This window comes from Papilio xuthus, unplaced genomic scaffold (genome assembly GCF_000836235.2).
Source record: "Papilio xuthus unplaced genomic scaffold, Pxut_1.1 DF828177.1, whole genome shotgun sequence".
Taxonomy (NCBI): domain Eukaryota; kingdom Metazoa; phylum Arthropoda; class Insecta; order Lepidoptera; family Papilionidae; genus Papilio; species Papilio xuthus.
This window is the reverse complement of record NW_013530472.1, coordinates 2,603,588-2,629,363: the sequence shown is the minus strand read 5'-3', so window position 1 is coordinate 2,629,363 and position 25,776 is coordinate 2,603,588. Positions and strand designations below refer to the sequence as shown.

Below are 25,776 nucleotides of genomic sequence, written 5' to 3'. Positions count from 1 at the left end.
ACCGAATACGAAAATCATCAATTAATGATTAAACAATATATGAAAATTATAGATATGTTAGCTTAACTTAAGTGCTGTGTATTTATTTAAATTCTCAGTTAAAAAAGGTACAATGCGTTTCTTTAATTTATAATCCATACTTTACTGGAGTGGGATTTATAGACAAGTAGATGTGGCCGTGGTCGTTATCGTCACCCTGTAGAAGATTTAATGTCGAGCATTGCCCTCCCTTCAAAATTAATACAAGCGTCGACGCCTTTGAGTTTAACCATAAGTTTTCAACGCCGAGACATTTATACAAGATCATATCGTTGTCTCTATCATTTTTAAAGAGTATAAGAGCGAAAACAATATTTCGTACTAATATTTTGAAAGTGGAAACTAATCGTTATGTAGTTCTCATTTAGTCTATAAGGACATTATTTGTAGTTCACGTATAGTTTGTGCGTATGTTTGTTTGTATCTACAAAACATATTATTCTTAACATCTGGAATAAAAATAGTCAAGCTAATGTAACTTAACACCTTCGAGACAGCAAGAGGACACTAGCGAGGTAATTGTCAATTCAAAATATTCGATTTGAATTGCAATGGGGTTGAATATAGAGCAAGGCGGTTTGACGATGTCCTATGGTTGGAAAATAGGTAAAATGGTTCATATTACAACACAGATTTTGTCAAACAATAGTTAAGTTCCTTGAAATTTGTCTTGCTTCATCTAATTTCAGTCTTATCCCTCTGAACAGAGTTTCCTAATTTCGTTGGCAACGCCAAAGCGTTCTTTGAGAATATATTTCTTTAATAAATGCCAGCAAAGCTTCCTATGTTCCATATTATGGGCTGTTCATTCAACATTCTTTTGGTTTCAGTTACTCAATCTCCAATTTCCTAAATGTCATATTGCCAACCGGATATTTTTAATGAAAGTAAGAAATAAGCGCAATGCACATATGCCACTACCTTAAAATAAATATAGATGGCGCTGTTTTAAATGTTATCATATGAATATTAACTTCGTGGTCACTACACCTACGACTAACATTTAAAACGCTTGTCCCGAATTTTTCGAATTAGCATGGTGTATATAGGTTTGATATCAAAATCTCAGTCAGAGTAGATGTCTCGGTTGGGTCAGAATCATATTCATTGGATTAGCTATTTTTGGTTGTTTTTTTTCCTTATTCCATGCCCGCGTAAATCATCAGTTTGATCCAGTGTGTCTTTAATAAAGATTCTTTTGTTATTAAATTAAAGTGTGTAAAATACTTTATTAATAATATATTTTATTGAAACAAGCATTGATATATGATAGGCATGAAGCGTTATGTCTTAAAATAAGTTGGATCGATACGTATGAAATATAAATCTCGGTCCTAAACCCGCTATTGCACTACCATTATGTGAAGGACGGATGAATAATTTTTACGAAGCCGTCATTTAGTCGGTCCGTAATTACAGTTTTTATAGAAAATGACACAAATTAAACTGGGGACGACTAAATGTACGATGTAGGCACGGACTAATAATTTATTTAAAACTTAAACGGTTTAACATGAATTTAACATATTTACAAAGTTCGAAAATAAGTTGAATAAAAAAGCCACGTTCTACAAAAAAAAACTTATATGAATAAAATGGTTTACTTTTCCACATTAAAATTAGATAAAAATAGGTTTTGTACTTGTTCGTTGGCAATGGAAACTCAGGATTAAACAAATTTTATGATAGATTGGATGATGAGTGTGATACGGGTCTGTAGAGGCAAAGCAGGACAAGTCGCAACATGTCAATTTACGCACTAGACCGGATCGGGGCTACGCATACGAGATAACAGTATAATGCTTCATGCAACTATAAGAAATAAAAGCAGTAGGTACATCGACACGACGCAGAGAAAAGGCACTGTTTGCTTAAAGTGAATTACATTGTAATACCATAGATTAAATTATATCCTACTCTTGCTTTATTATAAATGCGAAAGTTTAGATGGATGTATGGATGTTTGTTACAAGGTATCACCGGAACGGCTCATCGGATCTTGATGAAATTTTGTATTGACGTAGACAATAGTGTGGAAGAACACATAAGCTACCAAGTTTTTTTTAAGCGCGAGGACGGAATCGCGTGCGTCTTCTAGTATTGTGTATTTCTTTAAGTTAATTGCAACTTAAGTCAAGATGAATTTGTATTATGTTAAATATTGTCATCTACGGTATTTTATTGAAAATAAAACATTTTCATTAAAGTAACCTAAGATTAAACTTTGTAAACATAGATGGCGCTAAAAGATTCGCGTTATTCCAATGTGATCCACTAGTCGCCGAAGTCAATATTTTTAGGTACATTTATTCTGATAAATTTAACCAAAAATAGATATCGAGATATTCTGATATCTTCAAAACTTTTTGTTTTGTTTGTATTGTTAATTAAACACCGAGGATAATAACTAATGGTTCGAGGTTCTTCTAGCCGTAAAAGTTTATAAATAGTATTTCAACCCACTAGACGAATGAAAAGGTTACCATTTCTAATTAAAATTTTAAGGAAATTTAGGACAGAAATCTGTGAAATTATGGGCATCGCCCGTATATGGTTTATAAGTTGTATATATAGTATAGTTTATACATATTATATATCTAAATATTTTCAAATGTAACGAGCTAAGTCAAAGGAGACATGGTCATTTCATCAGTCATATTACACCGGCGACCCTAATGGACGCCAACACCAACGTTGATATGTACAGTCGGTGAAACTGGAGGTGCTCCATCTTAAAAGCGATAGCCGTTTGAGCGTTTTATACGCATTGATACAACGACACGCAAACAATTGTCAATAGGACGCAGCTTTTTATTGTCTCCGTTCAAAATAGGGTCGGTAAGTGGTATACAACTAATTGCTTTTTACTGTTATCTCGCAACTCACTGCTTAGGTAGCATTTTTTTTAATAGACGGAGTTTGTAACGTTGCAAGTAACATGGTAACTTTTCTGTAAGCGGAACACCGAGGATTTCCGCAACTGTACACGTTTTTGTTCCATAGGACTCGACAACAACTACAAAGACTCTTTGTTACCGTGGGGCCACCGGCGCAAACAAAGAAAAACTAACGCCCACCTTCCATTAGTGGTGACTATCGTAATTCGATATTGGTTACTAGTTACCAATCGACTAGTTAATAAACTTCTTACATCTAAAGAAAACTTTTGTGTAAAAGACTCCGCTGTGTTACTTTGGGACGTTCATGTGAAAATAGTCTTATTGGTTTTTGACGTTTATCACATCCTATACTCTATGGCATTTCCCAACGTTTAAAAAAACAGTTATCAACTCCTATGATTAGTTTGTAAAAGTTACGGTTACCGAACCAGTGCCATTTCAATCACAACAGTACCTACTTATGTATTTAAAATAATATAAAAACCCGATTGTATTTACAGGTCCCGGTATATAAAAGCATATAAAGGTATATAAAGGCCCGAGCAAATATAAAATTTAATTTTATATTACTCGTCAAAATCAGCTCAGCAGTCTAGTAATTTTCATTCAAGATTTTAATTTAACTTGTTTTCTTTGAAATACAAAACTTAAGCTCTCATTTTCCCTTTCAAATATACCCATTTAAATGGAAACCGTCTTAAACACTTGTTCTGTGAATAACGTATTTCTATAAAATAAATAACAGGCCAGTTTAATTAAAATAAAACATTGTGAGAATAGTGAACCAATAAACGAGATAATTTCTAAGAAACTCTTCAACTACTACGCTATTTTATTATCAAACTAATAAAGACGTAACGTAAAATTATATATCAAAGAAGGAACTCCCGAGACGCAGACAGTGAGTACTTCATCCTCTTTCATATATCCACACACATGCTCGTCGGTTACCTAGTACCAGTACGCTTAATCTTCTTAGTCCCCCTTTCTTAATATCTTACCAATTTGGTTGATATCGTCGAGTCTCTATCATTGATTTCTACAGCACTTTGTGACAGGTTTAAGTAAATCTATTCAAGTAGACACATAGTAACCGAATCTTTATATAGCGCCATCTTCTTTCGAAAATCGGCAATCATTAAGGCAACATGCAACAACAAGAAACCGAATACTCGACTTCAAATTAAATACGAGTGGTGTAAATGCTAAGAGATATGAAGCAATTAAAAGGTATTAAGTTGTTCATATTAGTATTTGAGATGCCAATTAGTTGTGTATTACATAGGGGAGCCGGTCCCCTTGCTTAAAATATTTTACTCAAATGCATTGACTACAATATCAAACAGCCAGACTGTTCACTTCTCGTGTAATTAAAAGGATAAAAGGAAAGTGGTAATTATTTTTAAAACTAATACGTAAGCTTGGAATTTTTTATATTATTATCGCCCGCAATTTCGTCCGGATCAAATTAGATACCCTATTTGTTTTATTTCATGTAATACTGCTGAATAAAACATTTCCCGAACCGATCATCGAAAAGACATGTCAAATTATGTTAGAAAGTTTTTATTTTATAAAACTCTGATAAAAATGTAAAAAAAATCGTAATCGGTCAGTGATCAGGGATCGGTAATCGTAAGTTTCGACTGCAAAACATTCAAACAAAAACGGATAGTCGCATCTCTCATTCTCATTGAAAAAACTGAGATGGCAATATGTTTGTCTATGGCCGTTTCGACAATGGAAACAGTAAAATCAATAACTTTGCTTCCATGATCCCTACGCACTCATGCTATCCTAGTCTTTTGCATGAGCATAATTAATTTTCTACACAAAGTATAATTATATCACGATCCAACAATAAAGTCACGGATTGGAATTTTAATATGAATTTTAATACATTGTCATTTTATATATTTACATATCAATATAGTTGTTAATATTCAACACTCTGTAGTTGTTATTTGTTCATATTTTCGAGTGCGTAAACATTGTAGGATAAAAGATTGGTTTTATTTCATTCGTTTGTACACTAATTGGATTGAAAATGGGAGAATTTTTTAATAACATTTGCAGATCAGTGCACAGAACTGACGGCCGGTGAGAGGATACTGGATAGGGTTAGATTTTTTCTTTTTTTAATTTTTATCCGGTTACCCTCTCGGACATTTGATAGCACTCACGCGATCCGTGCTCCTGAATTAATTGCTATCGTCTCAATCCAATGCAATCCAATAAATGTTAGGTGAAATCGTACCGTACATTTCTAGTTACCACTCAATCCAATTTGTCGTCTGTATTATTTTGATGCAACGTCGAAATGAAATAAAAAGATGAACGAAAAAACCATATATTTCGGATTTTGTGTTATTTTATATTAATTATAAAACTATAAAGCGAGTTAAACTACAATATATTATAAAAAAGGATAGCTAAATCTACTTTACAAAAATACTTATCGATTTTTTAGAGAAAATTTATAGAAAATTGTGCTGTTTGTGAAAAACCTTAGCTTTAAAAACGAGTCTCAGTACCATAGTTTTGGGCCGAATCATCGAACATTTATATAAAAATAAATTGTTGATTATTTTCAAAGAGAATGAAAGAGATGACAATACGCATTTAAACAAGTGTATCAACAATGAAAACTCGTAGAAACATACTCTATTGCTATCTAGCGTATCAATACGAAGCTTCACTACGACCGCTAGTACGAGGTCGACCAATACAATTTACAGAAATTAATCGACAAACAATATTGCTGATTGAATTGGATTCTCTTGTAATCATGTTTGCGCAGGTGTATTGATTTGTAAATCACGAGAGACGAGTGCTGTTTGCATGTAGGTATTGGTCATGAATTGTTTTTAAAAATTATAAGAAACAACTAAATATTATTACAACTAGTACTGGTTACTGGGATTCAATAGAATTTCTGGCTTAGATTCATCGCAGTATCTTTCAATTAAATGTAAAAACACACTCCATTTAATGAACATTTACAGTATACATTAAATACAGTAAAGTAGTAAAAACACGTTAAAATATATCGTCATCTCTCTCATTTACTTTGAAAAAACTGAGATAACAATATATTTACGTATGCAATGCAATGGAAATACACGGTTATCTGTTCTAATTCACATAGACTCACTATGCATGTAAAAAGCGGCAGGCTTAGTTTTCGTATTTCAATATGGTAGGAGCGAAAGTGATAACAAAGCGCAGCGGGGAGTACAAACTGCGTCCATTTTGTCATAGGTTCACAAAGCGCGGAATATAGACTGATATAGGCATAAAATCACAAGCCGTCTCCTTTTCCGATCTGAAGCACAATTCGTTCAACAACGATGTTCGGGTCATAGAGTACAAAGTAAAAGTAAAACAAGTGAATGTTGTTGCTACACTTTTTTTCATCGTCCACTAAAGATCAAGGGTGTCGTTGTCATGTGCAAAATAGGCAAGAACAAGTGTCATTGACCTTTTTTTTTGGATTAACATTGTTGCATAAGTTGCCAGCCCTAGTCTTATTAGAGATCCGTTAGATAATTCATATCAAAACACAAGTTTATCGCGCACGGAGAGTCACAGTGGAAAATATGAGGTAGGTCATTGTTTATTTTAAGATAACATTCACAAATACGAGTCTATCTTGGAATGAAAATTAGCTTTATCTGATGTTGAGTGCTTTATGTACAAACTGCTTGTAACCAAAGTCACAGAGGTTGTATTATCTTTGTGTTTAAAATGCGCTAAGATTTATACAATAACATATTGTTGTCTCTTTCAATCTCTCTGAAAAATCTGAGGTAACAATATGTTTTGAAGGATAATACACAGCCTGAACGTCTATGCTAATTTTCATTTTGTTATTATAATTTCGTTCAACTGATAAAGTATGCTTAAATTTCCTCATTTCAATTGAGAACTGCTCCAATTAGATTATTTTTTTAAATATTGTTGAAATTACTTCGACATAGAGCTATTTTTGTTACATCAATTAAAAACAGATAATTATATTTTAAATACTTTGATAGTAAAAAGATTCGTGGAGGTGTGCAAGTGTACAAAGTTAAAAAAAAATAGTAATGGAAAAGTCCGGGAACAACATTGTTTGTGCAACGGTGATACAATTCATTATTATTCCGTATAAAGCTTATAAGCTTTTTTCTATTTCTTCCGTACACCATTGTATATCTCCCGTCACTGTCACACGCGGTGTTAATGTAATCGCCGTCTTTCTCGCACACCCGCGTGGGTGTACCGGCCATCGGTCGATGAACTCAACAGCTGTTTTGCCATAGTAATAATTATAATAAACAACCTTCCAATTATAAACCAGTCTCAGTGCGTTGACGGATAACAATAAAAAAATATTTATTTACGTTTTACGGTCTTACTGTTTGGTTCCACTATTTTATTGGTCTATATGTTCGAAGAATTATAACCTCTTTTGCATTGGCGAAGAATTGCCCACCTGTCTACGCACATCTTCAACAATCGTGAAACTGCAGGTGCGATGGCGATTGTCGGTTTTTTTTTCTCGAACGACAATAACAAGTCGTTTAAGGAAGAAGGTAGGTTGCTTTATCATTGGTGAATGCTTATTATTAATTTAAACGCAGACCCATTGTTTATTTAAAAGTAATATTTTACACTTTGAATAGTGAATTATTTTTGTTACTCAACGCATGTATTATGCATGTTGCATTGATTACGATATTTGTATAGTTCAGTATTATAATAATTTTATAGTTTGCAACCAGATGCAATTAATTTGTTTAAATTTAAAACTTAAAATATATTAATTTAGTTGTTACCCGCGACATAAAGATTACTTTAAATTCTAAAAACCGAACACAAAACTACATATATATTCGTGTTAATATTTCATGTATCTTATTATAATATTATATTATATCGTGTATATTTTAAAAATCGTTTTAAGGTAAGTTAGTCCCTAAGATTGAATCTGGTGAATTAAATAAAAGTTTTAGAACACAAACAATAGATGGCGCTTTTTTATCTATCAGTCAGTCAGTCAGTTTTACGACAATTTTATTATAATATTAAAACAAAGTTTAAATTGTAAACTATAATTTAATTCTTAGCAACATTTTCAAAGTAATTAGAAATTTTGAAGGCTGCAATTATTTAGCTAATATTCAATGTATTTACATAATATATACGAAGACTTAAAATATTTTTTTAAGTATAACTAAGTTATGACAGGCCTTAAAATCATGATAAGTTTTTTCCTTAACATTTATGAACGAATGATGCTTTACAATTTTTAATACAAAAACAATAGACTTGCTCTATACGCTACAAAAGGTATTCTTTATATGTATACTTAGGAATACGATATTATAAGAATGCTCTACACCAAAGTTCAAAAATATACAAAACTTTTAATAGATTTACCTAATGTACCATTACTACGAATAACATAAGAAACATTTTCTTTGAATACGATATAAATCTCCAAACATTGTATGTATTCATCAATTAATATTCGTTATATTATAAACAGTTAAAAATGTTATTTAAAATATAAAAAAAATTATTAAATACCTTTTATTAACCATCCAGTGTATTTCGGAAGCCAATTGTGCTATTTTGTCAGTTACCTGTAAAAAAAAGAAAATTAATTAACTTAAATAAAATTCACATCATTATCTTTTTTTATAAGTAGCCATGCTTTTGCAGATTTTGACAATATTTTCATTCGGGTTTCAAACTGACAAGCAATACCTAGTAAATTTACATATATACGGGGTCGCCAGACACTAAATTTTCACTTGCCAGTAGACCAGTAAGTACACTTAAACCCTTTGAGTTTTTAGTACTGCTGTCTAATCGATATTATATTTGTTATGTGAAATTTTTGTATAATAAAAAAAATAGCTGTTAACTATGTGAATCTGATCTTTTGGATAGCATTCTTGACTGTGGAAATAATACACTTGACTCCAAATTAAATGTGATATGAAATTGGATCTAACGACGCGTTCTAGGGTTGTGAACTTATCGTATAATAGTAACTTATCATGATTAAACCAGAAGAAAATTTCGATACTATAAATTAAAACTTACATTAAAAAATACACATTAATTTCTAACCTGATTGTAATTAGCTAGTTTCTTTGTTGCACAACTTAAAATTTAAAAGAAAACATTCGTACAAGTCTGTAACTAAAGCTCAACTACAGCACATGCATGACACAAGCGATGTTAGTAATACAATACTGGTAACACCACTGTTCTGCAGACGTTGGATTAAAAAGACATTTATGTCACCTTCCACTTATGAACTTGGTCAGTTTCTTATCGCGCTAAGGATACCAGGGACCACGTGATAACCGAACCAGAACTACAACAGCCAAGTGCGCTTTTCAATAATTTCGCAAATTGACAAATATCCAAAATCATTTTAACGATGAGTTTCCACTGTACATCTACTTGTATAAAATAACAGTGTAACCCCTTTCATTTGGTTTTTTTATAAGAGAAGGGGAAAACAAGCGGCGGAAACAACGAGGTGATCAATGACGCCCATCGACCGCATGGCCAGAAGAACTGCACATTCGTTGCCGGACTTTAAGGAATCAAATTTGGAATTTGACGGTAACTTTAATGTAAGTTTCTATTCTTATAAATTAACTAAGTTTAAAATCGGTCGGTGGCATATTTAGTGAAACATCGATGTTCAATTATAAAAAAAAAACTGTTTCTATCTCAAAACCTACCTAGGTAACTCATTATTTGTAAACTTGTTTTAAAAAGTAACATAATTATAAACACAAATATTCTAACAAGAAATGATTTACTTATTTCTTGCGTAATGCGTAGTGCTATTAGCTGTCATGTCTGAAATCACTTCCTTCGAATCAAAATAGACATCAATATGTAGAAATTAAATAAACATCTCGTACAACAAAATATGAAAATTAAATTAAATTAATTCTTAGTTCACTAAAGTTATTATTAAAAAAATACAAACTACAAAATGTAATTGCGAAAAAACTGTCGAAGATCAATTCTTTAATGGAGTGAAATACTCACGTTTTTAAAACAAATGTGACCTACCCCAACAGAAACCATGTAACTGCTTGTCGTAAAAGTTTCGAAGTTTATTCGGTAAAATGTTAATCGCGACTTACATTCCAATCAAACTTAAACTTTCCATTATCCACTCAAAACATTGCTCGAAAAGTTTAAAAAAAAGGGTCAACTAAGTTTAACGTAGTATTGCGCGTAAATGTACTGAGATTAATTGAAGGAAAATTTCAATTGGCAAATACGAAGGTCACAAATAAAGGAGAGAAAAAAAAAGTTAATTTAGGCACAAACAATGAACACGAAATTGAAAAGGTCGTAGTTGCGCAAACATACCATGGAAAATTTTCTAAGAAATATCTAAAAAAACCTTTTGATAGTTTGCATTGCCTTATTGGATAAAAATTTCAAGATAATATAATATAATTCAAAGAAAATGTTTCAGCGTGAAAAAATATTAAGTATGTACTAACAAAAATAATATTTCACAGCCATTAAATAATTAAATTATTTGGCGTCAAGATGGATGGTTAGTGGCTTAATGTAAAATCGATATTCACTCAACTGTGCTGTGGACGTCGACGGTGGTTGTAACGGAACGTAGTTAGTTAGGCTCGACGGCGTTGAAATGAATTTAACGGAGGCTGACTGCAGTTGGACGACGGCAATAGGTAAACATAATATAACTTTGCCTTTGATCCTCGAAACGAAAACTGCTGGTAGACAAACTACGGGCTATAAATTATTTAAGTAACAATTTTCCCAACCAGCTTCATAGAAATTATTTGCTATTATATAAAAGAAAAATGGAGTGTCTGCATGTATTATCGAAAAAAAATCATATTTCAAAAATGTTGCCGATAACAATGAGCAAACTTTTTAATTTTTTTCCTGTCTATCTGTAAGTCCGCGTTTGTAACTGGTAATCTCCGAAACGGTTTGTTTTTGACGGGACTTTCATTGGAAGCTAATATACGCGGAAATATTTTAGGCTATTTTAGGCATTTTTAAAGTTTAGGGCAAGCGCTATTACGTTATAAATCGTATGTTATAAAAATTGTATTTCCAACAGGGATGCAGTTGCAAATGTAATAATTACAAATACGATCCCGTCTCTACGTCGTCATAGTTGTATAGGTAGGGCGTTAGGGAGCGGTCGGGATCGATCGAAGGGTGGTCACCCTCTCCGCACCGCAACCCCCGCCCGGTACACACGGTTCCCGGATCACGACGCACCCTCGACACTGCGATCACAAATATCACATCATTGGATCGACGATCCAAACGTAAGAAGACCGTCGTTAACATTGAAAGTTCCATCCAAGTTTGTTTTAAGTTACGAGCAACAGTTATTAATTTGTCATACAGATATCAAGAAACGATATTTGCCACATTGTTGATTTTTTAGTACGTGACACCATGATTTCTTTGTTTAAAAATGAACTCTCCAGGCAAGGTGATGTCACTGTAAAAATCAAGTTAAATATCAAGTTTTCAATAGTTATAAGAAGAAATAAATTATTTATATTTCCGCCAAAAAATAGTTACAGGGTCCTGCGGGTCGACAATCAATAAACAAAAGGCTGCGTACGTACGAATAATTAAAAAGGGGTACAAAGGTAGAGTAAAGGCGAAGAAAGTATTGATTAATTGCGCGTAAGAAGGGAGTGAAATCAGATATGAACTCGTCCAAACACTTGTAAAAAAAGATCAGTCGTCCTGTTCAATATCATTAAAAGGACGAAGCCAAGAACGTTTTAAGGCAGTGTAATTTGTACTACCAGTATACCTTTTACCTTTTCTATCTTGTATATTTTATTTCAATAATAACAAGTTGCGACAAATAAAAGGTATCGAACTCTTGAGGTCTTTGTTCGACTCAAACCCACCTTGATGCCTCTTCAAGGCAAACAGTGGCAAACAGCAAATATTGCCCACAATCAATAACCGGTTCAGACAAGTCAACTGGTACTTCAGAATATTTCCTTCGTCAACACTTACAATACTCTTAAACAATCTAAATCAATCAACAAACAATTGGAAGGCCAATAAAATTGAAATAATTTCACACATTAAATTCGTATGTTTTGGTCAGATTCAAGCATATTTTACTTTTAAAATGGATACCGTTGAGATATGAGTAACACTATTAAGTACAATAGTTGATATGTCTACAACAACTCGGAAGCTTTTTAATCGTAAATTCGCAAAGTTTAAGGAATAAGAAACTCGTAAACTTGATACAAAAAGTTTTAATTTAGTACATTCCAACTAAGTCGCGTTTTGGAGTTTATAAAAAAAGTTGACAAAGACTCTTGAAGTACTGATTGCTATTACTAAGGAATAAAGTGATGTATACCACGAGATGAGAGATAAGAGCGTCGGTGGCTCAGGGGTTAAGCACTTGACTTGCAATCTGCAGGTCCTGGGTTCGAATCGCGCCATGTACCAATGTTTTTTTCGATTTCCGATTTACATATGTAAATTTATCCGACGTTCTTACGTTTAAGGAAAACATCGTGAAGCAACCTGCACATATCTGAGAAGAAATTCAAAGATATGTGTGAAATCAAGTAACCCGCACTGGGCCAGCGTGGTTGACTATGGCCTAATCACCCTTAACTTATTGTAGGCTCTGAGCCTCTCGGTGGGAACGTATAGTGAGCTGATGATGATGATACCACGAGTTTTCACTGCCAAAACAATTGTACAGATTTTTCTCTCTCAGTACCTTGAAAAATCCGAAATAGCAATATGTTTCGTCAGTTGTTTTGGTAGTGAGAACACACGTTATTAACGCATTTATTTCCGTTGATAGTGGGTAGCTATTCGTTAATCGACTGCTACGAATACTGCTTACTGTTAGTTTTGAATTATGAATAAATAAAATAAAAAATGAGAAAAATCACAATTTGTCATTTGAATTATTTTTTAATTCATTAATAAAATAAAATTAGTATGTAAAAAAATTAAGAATATTCCTTTTTTAATGACGCAAGCAAAAGCTTATGTAACCCTCATCCCAATACCTAATAAGCTTTGTAAGTTTTTAAGGTCACCAGACCAGAACTTCGCAAGTTTGTTTGACTTTACGTAGCGATTGAATAAAAGTTTTTCTCATAACAAAATTGAAGAAGAATTTTTTAAATACTAGCTGTCGCCCGCGACTCCATCCGTGTGGATATATAAAAAAACTTAATGTATAGATAAGTTAAATAAAAAGCAGCTTTTCAAAAACGAAAAAAATAAATAGTATCCTATGTCCGTCTACTGGCTTTAAGCTACCTCCTCACCAATTTTCAACCATATCAGTAAAGCCTTTCTTTTATATATATAGATTTATTTGAATACAGTTGTTTTGATTTACACTAAATTGCGGTATTCAAAACTGAAATTGTATAATAGCTATACATGAAACTCTTCAAATGGAATATTAGCACCACATAACAACGTAATACAGCAAAGACAAAGTTCTACATCAGCACTACTAAGTTATTAACTTGTTAGAACTGTTTCAAACTTCCAAAGCTAATTAGCTTGGTTTAAACCTTACGTTCCTAACCATGGAAATAACAAGTTGCGGTCTACATTTATCGTATAATAGCTGTCGCCCACGACTCCGTCTGAGCGGAATTAAAAAAAATCTTAATTAGTAACCGATGTGTTCTTCCAGACTATATTCTATAGATGTGTGCTATCATCAAGATCAGGTAAGCCTCTCCGGAGACACCTTTCAACAAACATCGATTTAAACATCCGCATTTATAATATTGTAAGATGCGAAGTAAAAAAATCGAACCTACGCTTCCATTACGGCTTCTATTTTCGAAACATTTCTCTTACAAAACATATTGTCGCATCTTACAGTCTCTCTAAAAACTTCGATAATATTTTGCAAATGAAAGCCCTCTGTAATAATGGTATGGTGCCTATGAGAGGGAATCACTGGTTACGAGTTACTTTTTAGTAGGTCTTAAAATCTGTGATCTAGTCCAAATTGATTTTTGTTTCTTATTAGAGCCTTCAATCTTATTGGTTATACTTTTCAATTAATTTTTATGAGAAATGGCGGCGTAAAAAATAAAAACGACTTCTTATTTTAAAAAATCTTAGTACCAACAATTACATCTCCAATTTTCTCAGACAATAGAGAGGTTCTCTCACCTTTCAAAAAAATCCCTTAGAACTTATAGGAAATGTGTTTTTGATGGGTCTTACTTTAAATGGCTGAGAACAGAAGGCAGTTAGCTTAAAATCTTAAACAATATAACTACACGAAAAGTAATCTAGCCAACATTATTCATTTTGCGAGATTTTGAGTTGGTTAATATCGTATGTGGCGTAGATAAGTCTGTCTCTCTCGTCATCTCCATTGTGTTGACTTCATTTGGTACGACGAGTAGGGATACGGGCCTTGTTTAGGCAATACGTGTTTAGCATTCCAATTAGAGGGTGCTAGGGGGAACTAATTACAAATCAGGGCTCGATGCGTAGGTACAAAATAGTCAGACTATTGATTTTTGGCTGTGATTATATTCATCCAATTTCTCTTCTGGTGTATTGGATGAAAGCGTTTAGTCTAGAATAAACTGAAATAAAGTTTCTAACCTAACTTGATCATAAACAAAGAAAGGATGTCGATCAAGAAAGGACCTTAAAACGTTCACAAAACTTCATGGGTTTTATAACAATGAGTTTCATCACAAAGTTGCGAAAATTAATATGAAAAGATTTCGCTGTTCGTTTACATAATACTATTTTTAATTAGTATTATGTTGTAGGGTTATGTAGTTAGTTTGAGTCTTTTTTTACAAAAAATTGTACCCTTTTTTATATCCCAAAGAGGATTTGGTAACGGGACGCCGATAGCCATCTCGACTTTTTTAGCTTCAAAATCTAACGCATTCAAAACGATATCTAAAATCGTGCGTGCACCCCGAAAGTATTCGAGGTATAACAATAGAGGGCAGGTAAAAAAGGGACATCGCTATACCAAAACTTTCCGATCTAGCCACTCTTGCAACTCAAACATTTCTCGGGCGCGTCGCCAGTGTGGCAACGTCTGTGGCTAGCGTGGCTGGGCCCGCGGCCCGTTGTGAGGCATGGCAACGTCGCACTCGCACGCCTGTTTGGAATATCCACTGCTCATCACATTTGTCAGTTCAAAACGAACGCATTTTGCACATACCTAACTAATAAAGGTAAGTATTTACTGGCTTTTAGTGCGGTTTATTGATGGATACCTGAACCAACCTAACGTACACATTGATTTTAAAGCAATGGGTATGTATTTGCATCAGAGAGTCATGTGAAATCATTGATGCAAAGAATACTGGAAATGGATTAACTCTTTCAATAATACCGAGTGAGTACTCATCTTTACCAAAAAAATAAATTAATAGTAAAAAATATAAGAATTTGCTCAAAGGTACGGCCAATGGAAACATTCATACAAGATGCGTAGAGTTGAAATAACTTCACTTTATTTTTGTCACCGGTTCGTTAAGTTCTGGAATGAAATTGTTTGTTGCCGATAAAACTTATCGTTTCTAACCCGAAACAACAGTATCAATTAAAAAATTAAACCTATGTAAATTCGAGTTGTAGTTGACTCTGTCGACACATGAAGTTGACTCTATCGACAGCAAAGTGCTGCTCATGTGTTTGATGCCTAAGTAGTAACATTGACGACAAAGTCTTATATTAGTTTATTTAGTACTTAAATAAGTCACTAATTACCACAATCTACAATAAGGGCCTGATTAAATAACCACAAAACGACCCTAAATACAACAGTTACATTTGAAAGAATAAAACATTTTTTAGACGTAAACACAATTAATCATTAATTGGGCGATTGTTTATAAAGTAGCGCGGATTACCGACTCTTTAGCAAAACAGTAAATATTTTGTTTTATTTTAATTACAGTAAGAAAAAGCTCAAGTTTACTGTGAAATTCTTTCGGGGAAACATTACTTCTTATCTATATATATATAAGAAAGTCGTGTTGGTTACACTATTTATAACTCAAGAACGGCTTTACCGATATGCCTGAAAATTGGTGAGGGGGTATCTTAGAGCCAGGAGACGGATATAGGATACTATTTATTCATTTTTTTCGAATTTATGCCTTGAAGAGCTGCTTTTTATTTAACTCACTAATTTTAATATTAAGTTTTTTTTATATATCCACGCGGACGGAGCGCGGGTGACAGCTAGTTAATACGAATGTTCAGATGGATGATTGTTCGAAGGTATCTCCAGAATGTATCTCGATGAAATTTGGCTTAAATATAGAACATAGTCTGGAAGAACATATATTCTACTAATTATCTTTTTTAACACCGTGAGAACGGAGTCGCGATCGTTGGTACATATTTTTGTTTTTAAAAGAATTGTCAACAACAGTCCAGAATTTTAAAAAAGATTGTTTATGTAGACTAAAAAGCAGATTAAAAAAAAATATAACATTAAATTTTTTTATATTATTTCATACGATTTGGAACTTTCGATAAAACAGAACATAAAGCTAACCGTGGGTTTCTCAGACCAAAATATCCGATTAAAACATACTGTTTCTCTGTTTTGTCAAAGATAATGACAGGGATGACGATATGTTTTATACAGAGGTTTTGGTCTTAGAAAACAGCGCTTAGTAAATTTTTACTAAAAAAATACGTGCCAGTATCAACCTACCAGCCCCTGAACTATTCTTCGATAGCTGTCTGTTTTCCATAGAGACTTTGTTAAAGGGTCTCTTTTGTTCTAAATCTTGCCTAAATCCCTTTTATGAAATTAGTTAACACCGAAACGTTATTTTCTGACTAGTGGCCCCCTAAACGCTGTTTAAGGGACTCCTAAATTTAAGAGATGGCTGGTGAAAATGGCCATAAAAGGCAATAAAACATCAATAAAGTAATTCCCTAATGTGATATTTAAGATGAAGTAAATTGTAACGAGTCGATGGGCCGCTATCAAGACTGCTCCACTTGCGAGCAAACGAAACAGGGAAGGAAATGGCCGTCGATAGCCCTGCGAACTGTTTGATATCGTCATGACTCATGTTTTATTGACACCGAATAAACAGCAGCATATCAATCCTAACCGTAGATTTCCACTGTCATGAGACTTGTTATTTATTACTTATTGTCATCCCATTCTCTTTGACAAAACACGGACTGTTGTTTCCAACTATGGAATTCTACTATAACATATGTATCTAACACAACTAGTGATTGACTAGAAAACACTCATTTCTCTATCAAAATATATTCTTATATCTTGTCTTCAGAGAACGTGATAAATGTAGAATATCAATTGTATTGAATTTGACGTATAAGTCTAGAACTTTCGATTGTTTTTCGTTATGTTGTCAATAATGTAGTCATACAATAAAATATTTTTGAGCAATTTATAACGTTCCAATGAGAAACCTTGCCTACTTTAACCCTTATGTTCATTTTGTATAGTACCATACATACAACTCAATAAAAATATACGAACATTATAAAATAATTTTTAATTTAATTAATAAGAGCGTCGGTGGCTCAGGGGTCAAGCACTTGACTTGCAATCCGCAGGTCCTGGGTTCGAGTCCCGCCATGTACCAATGTGTTTTTCGATTTCCGATTTACATATGTACATTTATTCGACGTTCTTACGGCGAAGGAAAACATCTTGATGCAACCTGAACATATCTAAAAGTAATTCAAAGATATGTGTGAAGTCAACCAACCCGCACTTGGCCAGCGTGGTTGACTATGGCCTAATCACCCTTAACTTAGGGTAGGCTCCGAACCCCTCGGTGGGGACGTATAGTGAGCTGATGATGATAAAATAATTTTTAACTTAGTTTTATTAAACTTATTTTTGCTTTTGTGTATTTTTAGCTTTACTTCAGAAAAGAGATCTTGCCACAATAAGGGTTAACAATCTATTATCTCTAGAATTGCTTTTCGGTTGTTTATAAGCACAAGTAAAATGGAACATGAATAGAAACTATGTACTCTGATAAGATTTTAGCGAATATAAAAACAGCAATCGTTACTCTTTCATATTAGTTTGAGAAAGAAAGATTTTATCTACCTTCATTATATTAAAATCCATCTAGGCGCCATATAGACTATCTCATAATTAAAGGTCTTGCATATTTTATCATATTTAGGGGTAAGTCAGGCGACCACGTCAAAGAACGTTTGTTACAGAAACAAATCGGCTGGAAGTGTTGAGGCGCCGATATGTCGTGGCTAGTCTGATAGAGGTGAATACATTACAAAGTTTTTTATTATTTTTATTACATTGATTCCATTGCAATATAATTAACCCATATTACATTTAGAATCATAGTTGTGACTTTTGAATGTGACACTTGAATTAAGACATTTTTTTTACCTCACATTCCTTACGAAAAAACATCATCATCATCAGTTCATACGTCCTCACTGAGAGCCTCGGAGCCTACCCTATATGAGAGTTGTCTAGGTCTTAGTTAAGTACTGGCCAAGTGCACGTTGGTTGACTACATACATACATATCTTTGAATTTCCTCTCAGATATGTGCAGGTTGAATCACGATGTTTTCCTTCACCGTAAATCAAAAATAAATTAACATATGCCGGGATTCAAACCCCGGACAAGCATATTGCAAGTCAAGTGCTTAACCCCTGAGCCACCGAAGTTCTTAAAATAACAGACAGTAACAACAATTTGTAACGATACAAGTTTCACTACAGTGGAAACCCAAAGGCAGGCAGACAGGCAAACACTAACATGCATGTGATAAAACACTACAAAAATAATACTGGCTTGTAACTATAGAGAAATACGAGTATCTACATAATCTGTTAAATATACTTGAATATGTTGAGAGTTGAAACCAAGTTTTGGAAGCCGTTCGCCTTCAATGAACGAAGTATTACTTTGTGCAACTTGTGCATAAATAATTAAGTAACATGATATTTTTATCATTTAATATAATGAAAAAGATCTATATATAATTAGTAAACTGTAAAATAGCACGAGAACCCTACGTTTTCGCTCCCCCGAATTATTTATAGCTGTCCTTTTGTAAAAGGGCATCGAATACAGTAAGATATCCCCGTCATGGCACAAATATAGCGATGGACCCGGCAAAAAAAGTAAGTAAACAACAAAAATAGCCGTTGAAGGAAAAATAAGTTGTTATTTTTAAATTTTTTAGAGATTTTTCTTGAGATTTATTGTTACTGACAAAATATGGACTTAGGCCGTAAATAAACGAACTTCATGTTCGTACTGATTACATCGTATACAATTGAAAATCACTAGGAGATAAAACTAAGAACTTCTAATTAGAAGATATAATAAGTTATGTACCAAATTGTAAAACATACAATTTGTAAATAAATAATCAGGAACGGCTAGGATGCGACAAAAACAAGAAAACATAAATACGGGGCTCTCAGAGCACGTTCGATGCTTGCGCAAAATGGCCATCAGCATATCAGATGTCGCAGATCACGCTCTTACCTCCGACACATCTCATTTAGTTTGATCGAGTGAAAGTTCTTGCCTCGCGGGAAGAATTTTGTGTCACCTAAGTGACTAGACTTTAAAAGAGATAAGGTTTGGTATCTGTCTCCGACCCGTGTTGCTAGGATCGAAGCAGAAAAGCAACGATGATGGTGATGATTACGTGTCGGACATCGTCAGGACCTTTTTAGCCCCTGAGTGACTCATCAATTTTGAACTCGTCGACATCGACGTCGCCGTTGCACACAACGGCCACTGCGCTCCCTGCGCTCCCCGCCCTCTCGAACCGGGCGCACCGCGCACTAGCCCTCAGTGCGAAACGCGACGCGACCGCGAAAAACCCAAAATAAACATTCGTCTTGAAGATGGACCCCGATGGGTACAAAATTAGTCGGTGCTGTCACCAGACTATATAGTTACATGTGAGTTAAGCCGTTTCTACTGAATTTATTATAAAGTCTCACAAAAGAAACAATTACTACAATTTGATGCGTAATAATTTAATACAATTTATGTTTTATTTATATCTTTAAGGTGCGTTTTCACCAAGAATATGTTTTAATTAAATGTTACGGCAGAGGGATTTCACGGTAGGAATTTTTAGATGCACTTACTTGAATTGAAGCATTCAAATTCATTCCAACATTTGTAGAAGGTCTAACAATGTGTGTACAGATGTAAATAGATTTTTCCTTCGTGTGTGTGTATTGTGCATATGTGTGAGTACATTGTATAGTAACGAGCAGACATGACGTGCTTTTAAATTGATTAAAGTGCATCTATGTTGACGCGTGTGCTTTAAGTATTACGTTAGATTTCCACTTCAACATCCGTATGAAAACATTTTTTGTTTTCGTAAAGATATTTCAGCAGTGGAAACTCACGGCAAGTTTGCGACTGTCGTTGATGAAAGTTTATCAATAAAGTAAAGAAATGTCACGACACAAATAGGCGTGTTAATGACTACTTATAACAGTCCTGAGATTGCTATTATTATATCAAATTTAGCTTATTATAGTGGAATACTTAAAAAAATACTATTGGTATGATATTCTGTATGTCGATTTCCCGCCATTCCAAATTACTCCTTTGTTGCTGGCTTATAATTCACACAGTGGATTGCACTGCCGAATAGAAAAAAAAACACATTGTTGTCCCTTTCGTTCTCTTTGAAAAAAACAGAAACAACAAAATGATTTTGTACAGTTGCTTCGACAATGGACGCCCACGCGTTGAATAAGATTATAGAAAATGAAAGTGTAAATATATTTTGCAAAACTTGTTTGTCTTTACTTTTAAATCTTGTGTATTATTTAGTACCTATTTGGTACAAATAATTTCATGACATTTTGTGATCTAATTCAGCTAAGCCAATTGTTTTGACAGTTACTAAATATACAATACAATGTTTGCTTCAATTTACTTTGTATAATTCCATTTATTCATATATCGAGGTTAAGATATTGTTTTCGTTTATATTGGTATATCATTTGTGGTAAAATACTAGGTATTTGATTTGGCACATTGGGAACATAAATACTCTTGTGCCAGACGTGCCAACTCAAGTGATGTATAATTGTGTATAATTTGATATAATTGGACACTTTAGATATGTAAACAATTGTTTACTCCATACTATGGGGATCATTTTTTTTTGGTTTTTATTAATCGTTAAGTATAGTATCTTCTTAAATAAATTCTTCAGCAGTCTGTATGTTATACCTTAATCTTCATTGTTTTGACCAATACAATTCGTATAAGATTTTGAAAACACCTGATTCTTTTGATAGAAAGTGAAAATAAAAATCAAACATAAAATTTCAAAATAAATATTTTATAAATAAATAATGGCTTTATTAGATACACATAAAATTCTAACAGAACATTTAAATAGAGATATTGAATAGAACTCAATAGTTACAAAGTAGGTACCTTATTACTTTGCTTCATTATTCAATTATTTCAGCGAAGTGTAGCATCGAAGGCGGATTTATCGGCAAACTGTATGAGTACCTAGGCACAGAAATAGTTTAACCCAGTGATAGTTAGGTCAACTGTATTTCACTCCGCTACTGATACTGTTTTAGTAAACAGTTCTCCAGGCTCACTTTCAGTCAAGGCGAGAGATGTGATAGCTCGGCTTACGTAAGCGCCGCCTGCATTCATAGCATGCCCGCGCGGATGTAGTATCAACTTACAAGGCCAATACTTTCGTTGAGACGACACCGTGACTCTGCAATCGGGCGTCAATCGTCGCAGCGATCAGACGCCACTTGAGCACGTAACCGCCAATTTGTGTGCAAATAAACAAGACCATGGACCGATAAAGACTGTCGCGCCCCGCTGCGCAGGCACGCCGCGCCGCGCCAGCTCGGTTCAATGACACGATTTTACTTATATGGAAGTAGCGCCATCTGTTATCACTCGGGGTAATGTCAGTATCATTAGCAACAATTCACTTACGTGAAGATTTCGACTTCCAGTCACACCTCGTCGGTCGAATCCGATAATTATGAATATGCACACACAAATAACAATAGCTTTTTGTTGACAAACAACCGGCCACACAAGCAAATCACACCCACAACACAATCCTTAGCAAGGGCCAGGGACGGACTGGAGGCGATGCATCGTGACGCGATCCCTTTCGTGCGTAGGGCGAGAGCCGAGATCCGACGCAGCGCACATTGGTCGGGTAGGGGACCAATCGCGGAGGCGGCGACGCGGCCGCATCGCGGTGGGGAAAACGAGAGAGGAATTCGCCAGTCAGTTCTGTCATTCGTTTCAAACACAAATTGGTGTGCGAGGCCACACCGCTTTGTATAGAGACACCAATCGGCAGCAGGCTATTAGACGCCGGCGGATGGAGCCGGGGCCGTTAACCTAGACCAGCCGAGCCCTATCCGTGTTCCAGCAGCACTCCCTCTGAAACTGAATGTTTGCCTTTTGAAATAGGGCAGTCCGTTCTAGCTGCACAAATCCCGGAATTGCTGTCCTTTTCCGCATCTGAAAAGCATCGTCCAATGTAACTTTAGCCAAATTAACATTTACATATACTTATAATACGTCGTACCTATACGAGCAACGAAATCAGCTTTGCTTTGATACAGCATTCAGATAATCCTCAAAGGTAGATACGAACTATGCATCTGTAGTCCTACACCCCAATTGATATAAGCATTAAAATAATAGAAAACGATATTGATGTTGATTTATATTTTAAACCATTTTTCAAAATGACGAAGCTGAAATTACTACTACTGACCATTTCCTAAAAGGCTTTAATGATTTTAAACTAAAGGGAATACCTGGAAATACAATTTAAAAAGACTTTTTTATACCAAGGTATGGGGATTAACGCACCCCCTCTGAATCACAGTAATTACGGCAGCAATGTTTGACATACTCATTACGACAAACAAGACTCCCTGATTTATAAAAAGATGTTATTTGCCAACCGTAAATAATATTTACATATTACCATCATTGCCCGTTGTACCAATAAGAATAAAATTTGAGCTGTTACATTCGAAGCGTGGATGCGTAAGATGAATATGGTTGTGAAAGAAACGGAGAACATTAAATGAAATTTGTATAATAAAATAAATCTAGAAATTAATTTAAATTGTCATAAAGTCGATTAGCAATAATCTATTTCCTGGATTCACATTTATAGTTTACAGAGATAAGTACTCTGAGACCTATTGAAACGAACCTTTTGACCCGATAATGTATAATATTGTTATCCTACAACTTCACTGACGTGACGCTTGTATCGATACCTATTGTCATCTCTTTCATTCTCTTTGACAAACAGAGACAACAATATGTATTTATACATGTGGCACTACAGTCGAAACATACTGTAATATCTTATCAATCAAATGAACACTGTTACAAACAAGGTTTTTCATTTGCTCACAATGATAGTCACTGTTTGTTCAAATTTACTTTGTGATTCCTTCGTAAGGAATATTATTAGTAGATATAAATACCGATATTAAATACTTTGTCGTCTTCGATGTTTCTTGCAGTCACCAGTATTTATATATTTGTTATTGACTCATTTATCGCTTAAATCATTGAGTCTTATCAAAGGATCGCCGTAAATAATACTATCTAGTTTGTTTATGGATAAACTTTATTGCGTGAATGTTAAGAGATATTTGTATTATTCTTATTTTGCGATGTTGGTCGCTGGCACTCACATCGACTACGTCCAGCCCTGGTGACCGCCTCACCGGCCATGTTGTTCACTTCCCACCATGCCGCACCTCCTAGCATGTTGCGGAAGTAAGGAGGGATAGATTCCTCGCGTAACAGTTGCCTAAACAAACAATAAGTTGTAAGGTACAATAACAATAAAGACGACAGAAAACTATTGAGCTCTATAACTATGCGGAGGCGATTTGGCTTATTCTGGCGTCCTACTATCACTATAAATTACACAAAACAAGAATAGTTACACGTGGCCTGAAGTAGACAACTATCCAACAACTATTTTGAAAAATGGAACCAAAATGTCTAACTTAAAAATTGATTATGTTTTATAGTCTTACTTTATTCATCGACTCGAGAACTGTGAAATTGTTGGCGCGAAAAACAAAGCCGATTATTGGGCCTTACGCTGCTTTATTTATGTCGCGTATTTTTCTACAATATCTATACATGTCTTGGTTCGCAGTTTAATAGTAAACCTAAATATTATATTAAGGTACGCTTATACAAATCACCGAACCTAACCCATCTTAGTCAGTTGGAATTAATGACATTCGATCAATAAAGCTATCCCTATTGTAACTCCCACACATTGCGTTTAACCCTTACCCTATAATCTGTAGGTTATTGTCACAGGGAAATACTTCCAATGTGTGGCAAAACTGCGCCTATTGGTTATACCTTGAAGGTTAAAACTATGAAAAAAAAACCATACTTGAAAAACTCCTCCTCTTTAGCTTCCTCTCTCCTCCTGCGCCAGTACCGCTGCAAGTTTTCACTAGGTCTTGATATCTCTTCCACCACCCTGACGTATTCATCTTGCTTGTCTTGCCAAGCTCTTTTTAATTCTTCACATGCCACTACAATTTAAAAAGCTGACTTACTTATACTCGCAAATTAAAAAAAAATCAAAGAAAATTTCACAAACAATCACGCGAAACTCACCACAACTTATATATTAAGAAAAACTTATTAAAGCCCTACTTTAAAAACAACTATGAACTTGTTATAAGCTCTTCATAAAATCTTTATGATTGAATGGAATGTTTTTAGAGCTTGTCTTTGTTTATCTAAGAATAAAATAAAAATTTCTTATAACTTCTCTTTGTCAGAGTGTAGACATATTATTCTGTTTATTAAACTAGGCGTACTTAATGTATGAGTATCTACTAATTTTATTATCACAGTTTTCTCAAAGCGAATGAGTGGGATGGTAAAATGTTTTTGTACTAGTACGTCGGCAATGGATACTCACGACTCGTGGTCAGTGTATTATATAACTTACCTTCTCCCGTCTTAGCAAATATCGGTGGTTGAGGAGGTTTCTGACTTTCAGTTGTTATTGTTGGACGAGCACTGCTATGTATGTTGTCAGAGAGTTCATTCTTCAAGTCTAAGTAGATCCTACACAAAGTATGTTTTATGTTTTCCCTTTAGTACGTTTTCTTAGTGTTTTTAATTAGCAATAAATAAGAGATATATGCCACCAGTCATTGCACATTAGCGGACAATATTTAAAATTATAAAAGCATTGATTGTTGAACTCACGCTACTACGGAAAATTCAGGTAGCTACTTGCACGTTTGCCGCCTTATAAAAGAAATCTGGGGGATATTTCAAGCGATCATAGCTTCTTTATCAATAAAACAACTAGGACAACATCGGCTACGACCCAATTTATAGTATGCATTCGTGCGTTTACAATTTTTAAGGATACTAGGTCCTCACAAGATAGACCTTTGGTAAATAGTGCCCGATTAAGGACCATTATCTGTCAATGGATTTAATGCCTTGATGAATAGACAATAGACAAACCTGTGAGCGATTTCTTGCAATTTTTCGTCAATTTTTTTCTCCTCCTCAGTCCGAGGGTCTCTGATAGGAACTTGTTGTATAGCTTCCGATTCAGATTGCATCATACGCCGATATTTTAATACAGCCTTTACCATTTCCTTACCACCTTTCATATCGTTCCTCGACTCTTCGTCCCACAATAACTCTAGGGTCCTTCGCATAATTACTTTTTATTAGTTAAATCAGTGACACGAT

The 25,776-nt window shown here is 34.3% G+C and overlaps 2 protein-coding genes across 3 annotated transcripts in view; both read right to left on the bottom strand.

The window, feature by feature from the left end:
- PH (polyhomeotic) overlaps positions 1-22,147 on the bottom strand; it is a 61,273-nt gene extending 39,126 nt beyond the window's left edge. Inside the window, exons 1-2 of one of the 2 annotated variants that reach the window (XM_013306673.1) lie at positions 21,442-22,147; positions 8,514-8,569 (exon numbers count right to left, since the gene is read on the bottom strand). In XM_013306673.1, the coding sequence (XP_013162127.1) occupies positions 8,514-8,569; positions 21,442-21,459 (74 nt within the window). In that variant the 5' untranslated portion in view covers positions 21,460-22,147. The remainder of the gene's footprint in view (positions 1-8,513; positions 8,570-21,441) is intronic. The other variant, XM_013306675.1, reaches the window with a different exon arrangement.
- Positions 22,148-23,626: 1,479 nt separating this feature from the next.
- Positions 23,627-25,776, bottom strand: part of LOC106113881 (uncharacterized) — a 7,373-nt gene continuing 5,223 nt past the window's right edge. Inside the window, exons 4-7 of the mRNA XM_013306926.1 lie at positions 25,543-25,734; positions 25,013-25,131; positions 24,443-24,587; positions 23,627-23,836 (exon numbers count right to left, since the gene is read on the bottom strand). Of these exons, the coding sequence (XP_013162380.1) occupies positions 23,665-23,836; positions 24,443-24,587; positions 25,013-25,131; positions 25,543-25,734 (628 nt within the window). The 3' untranslated portion in view covers positions 23,627-23,664. The remainder of the gene's footprint in view (positions 23,837-24,442; positions 24,588-25,012; positions 25,132-25,542; positions 25,735-25,776) is intronic.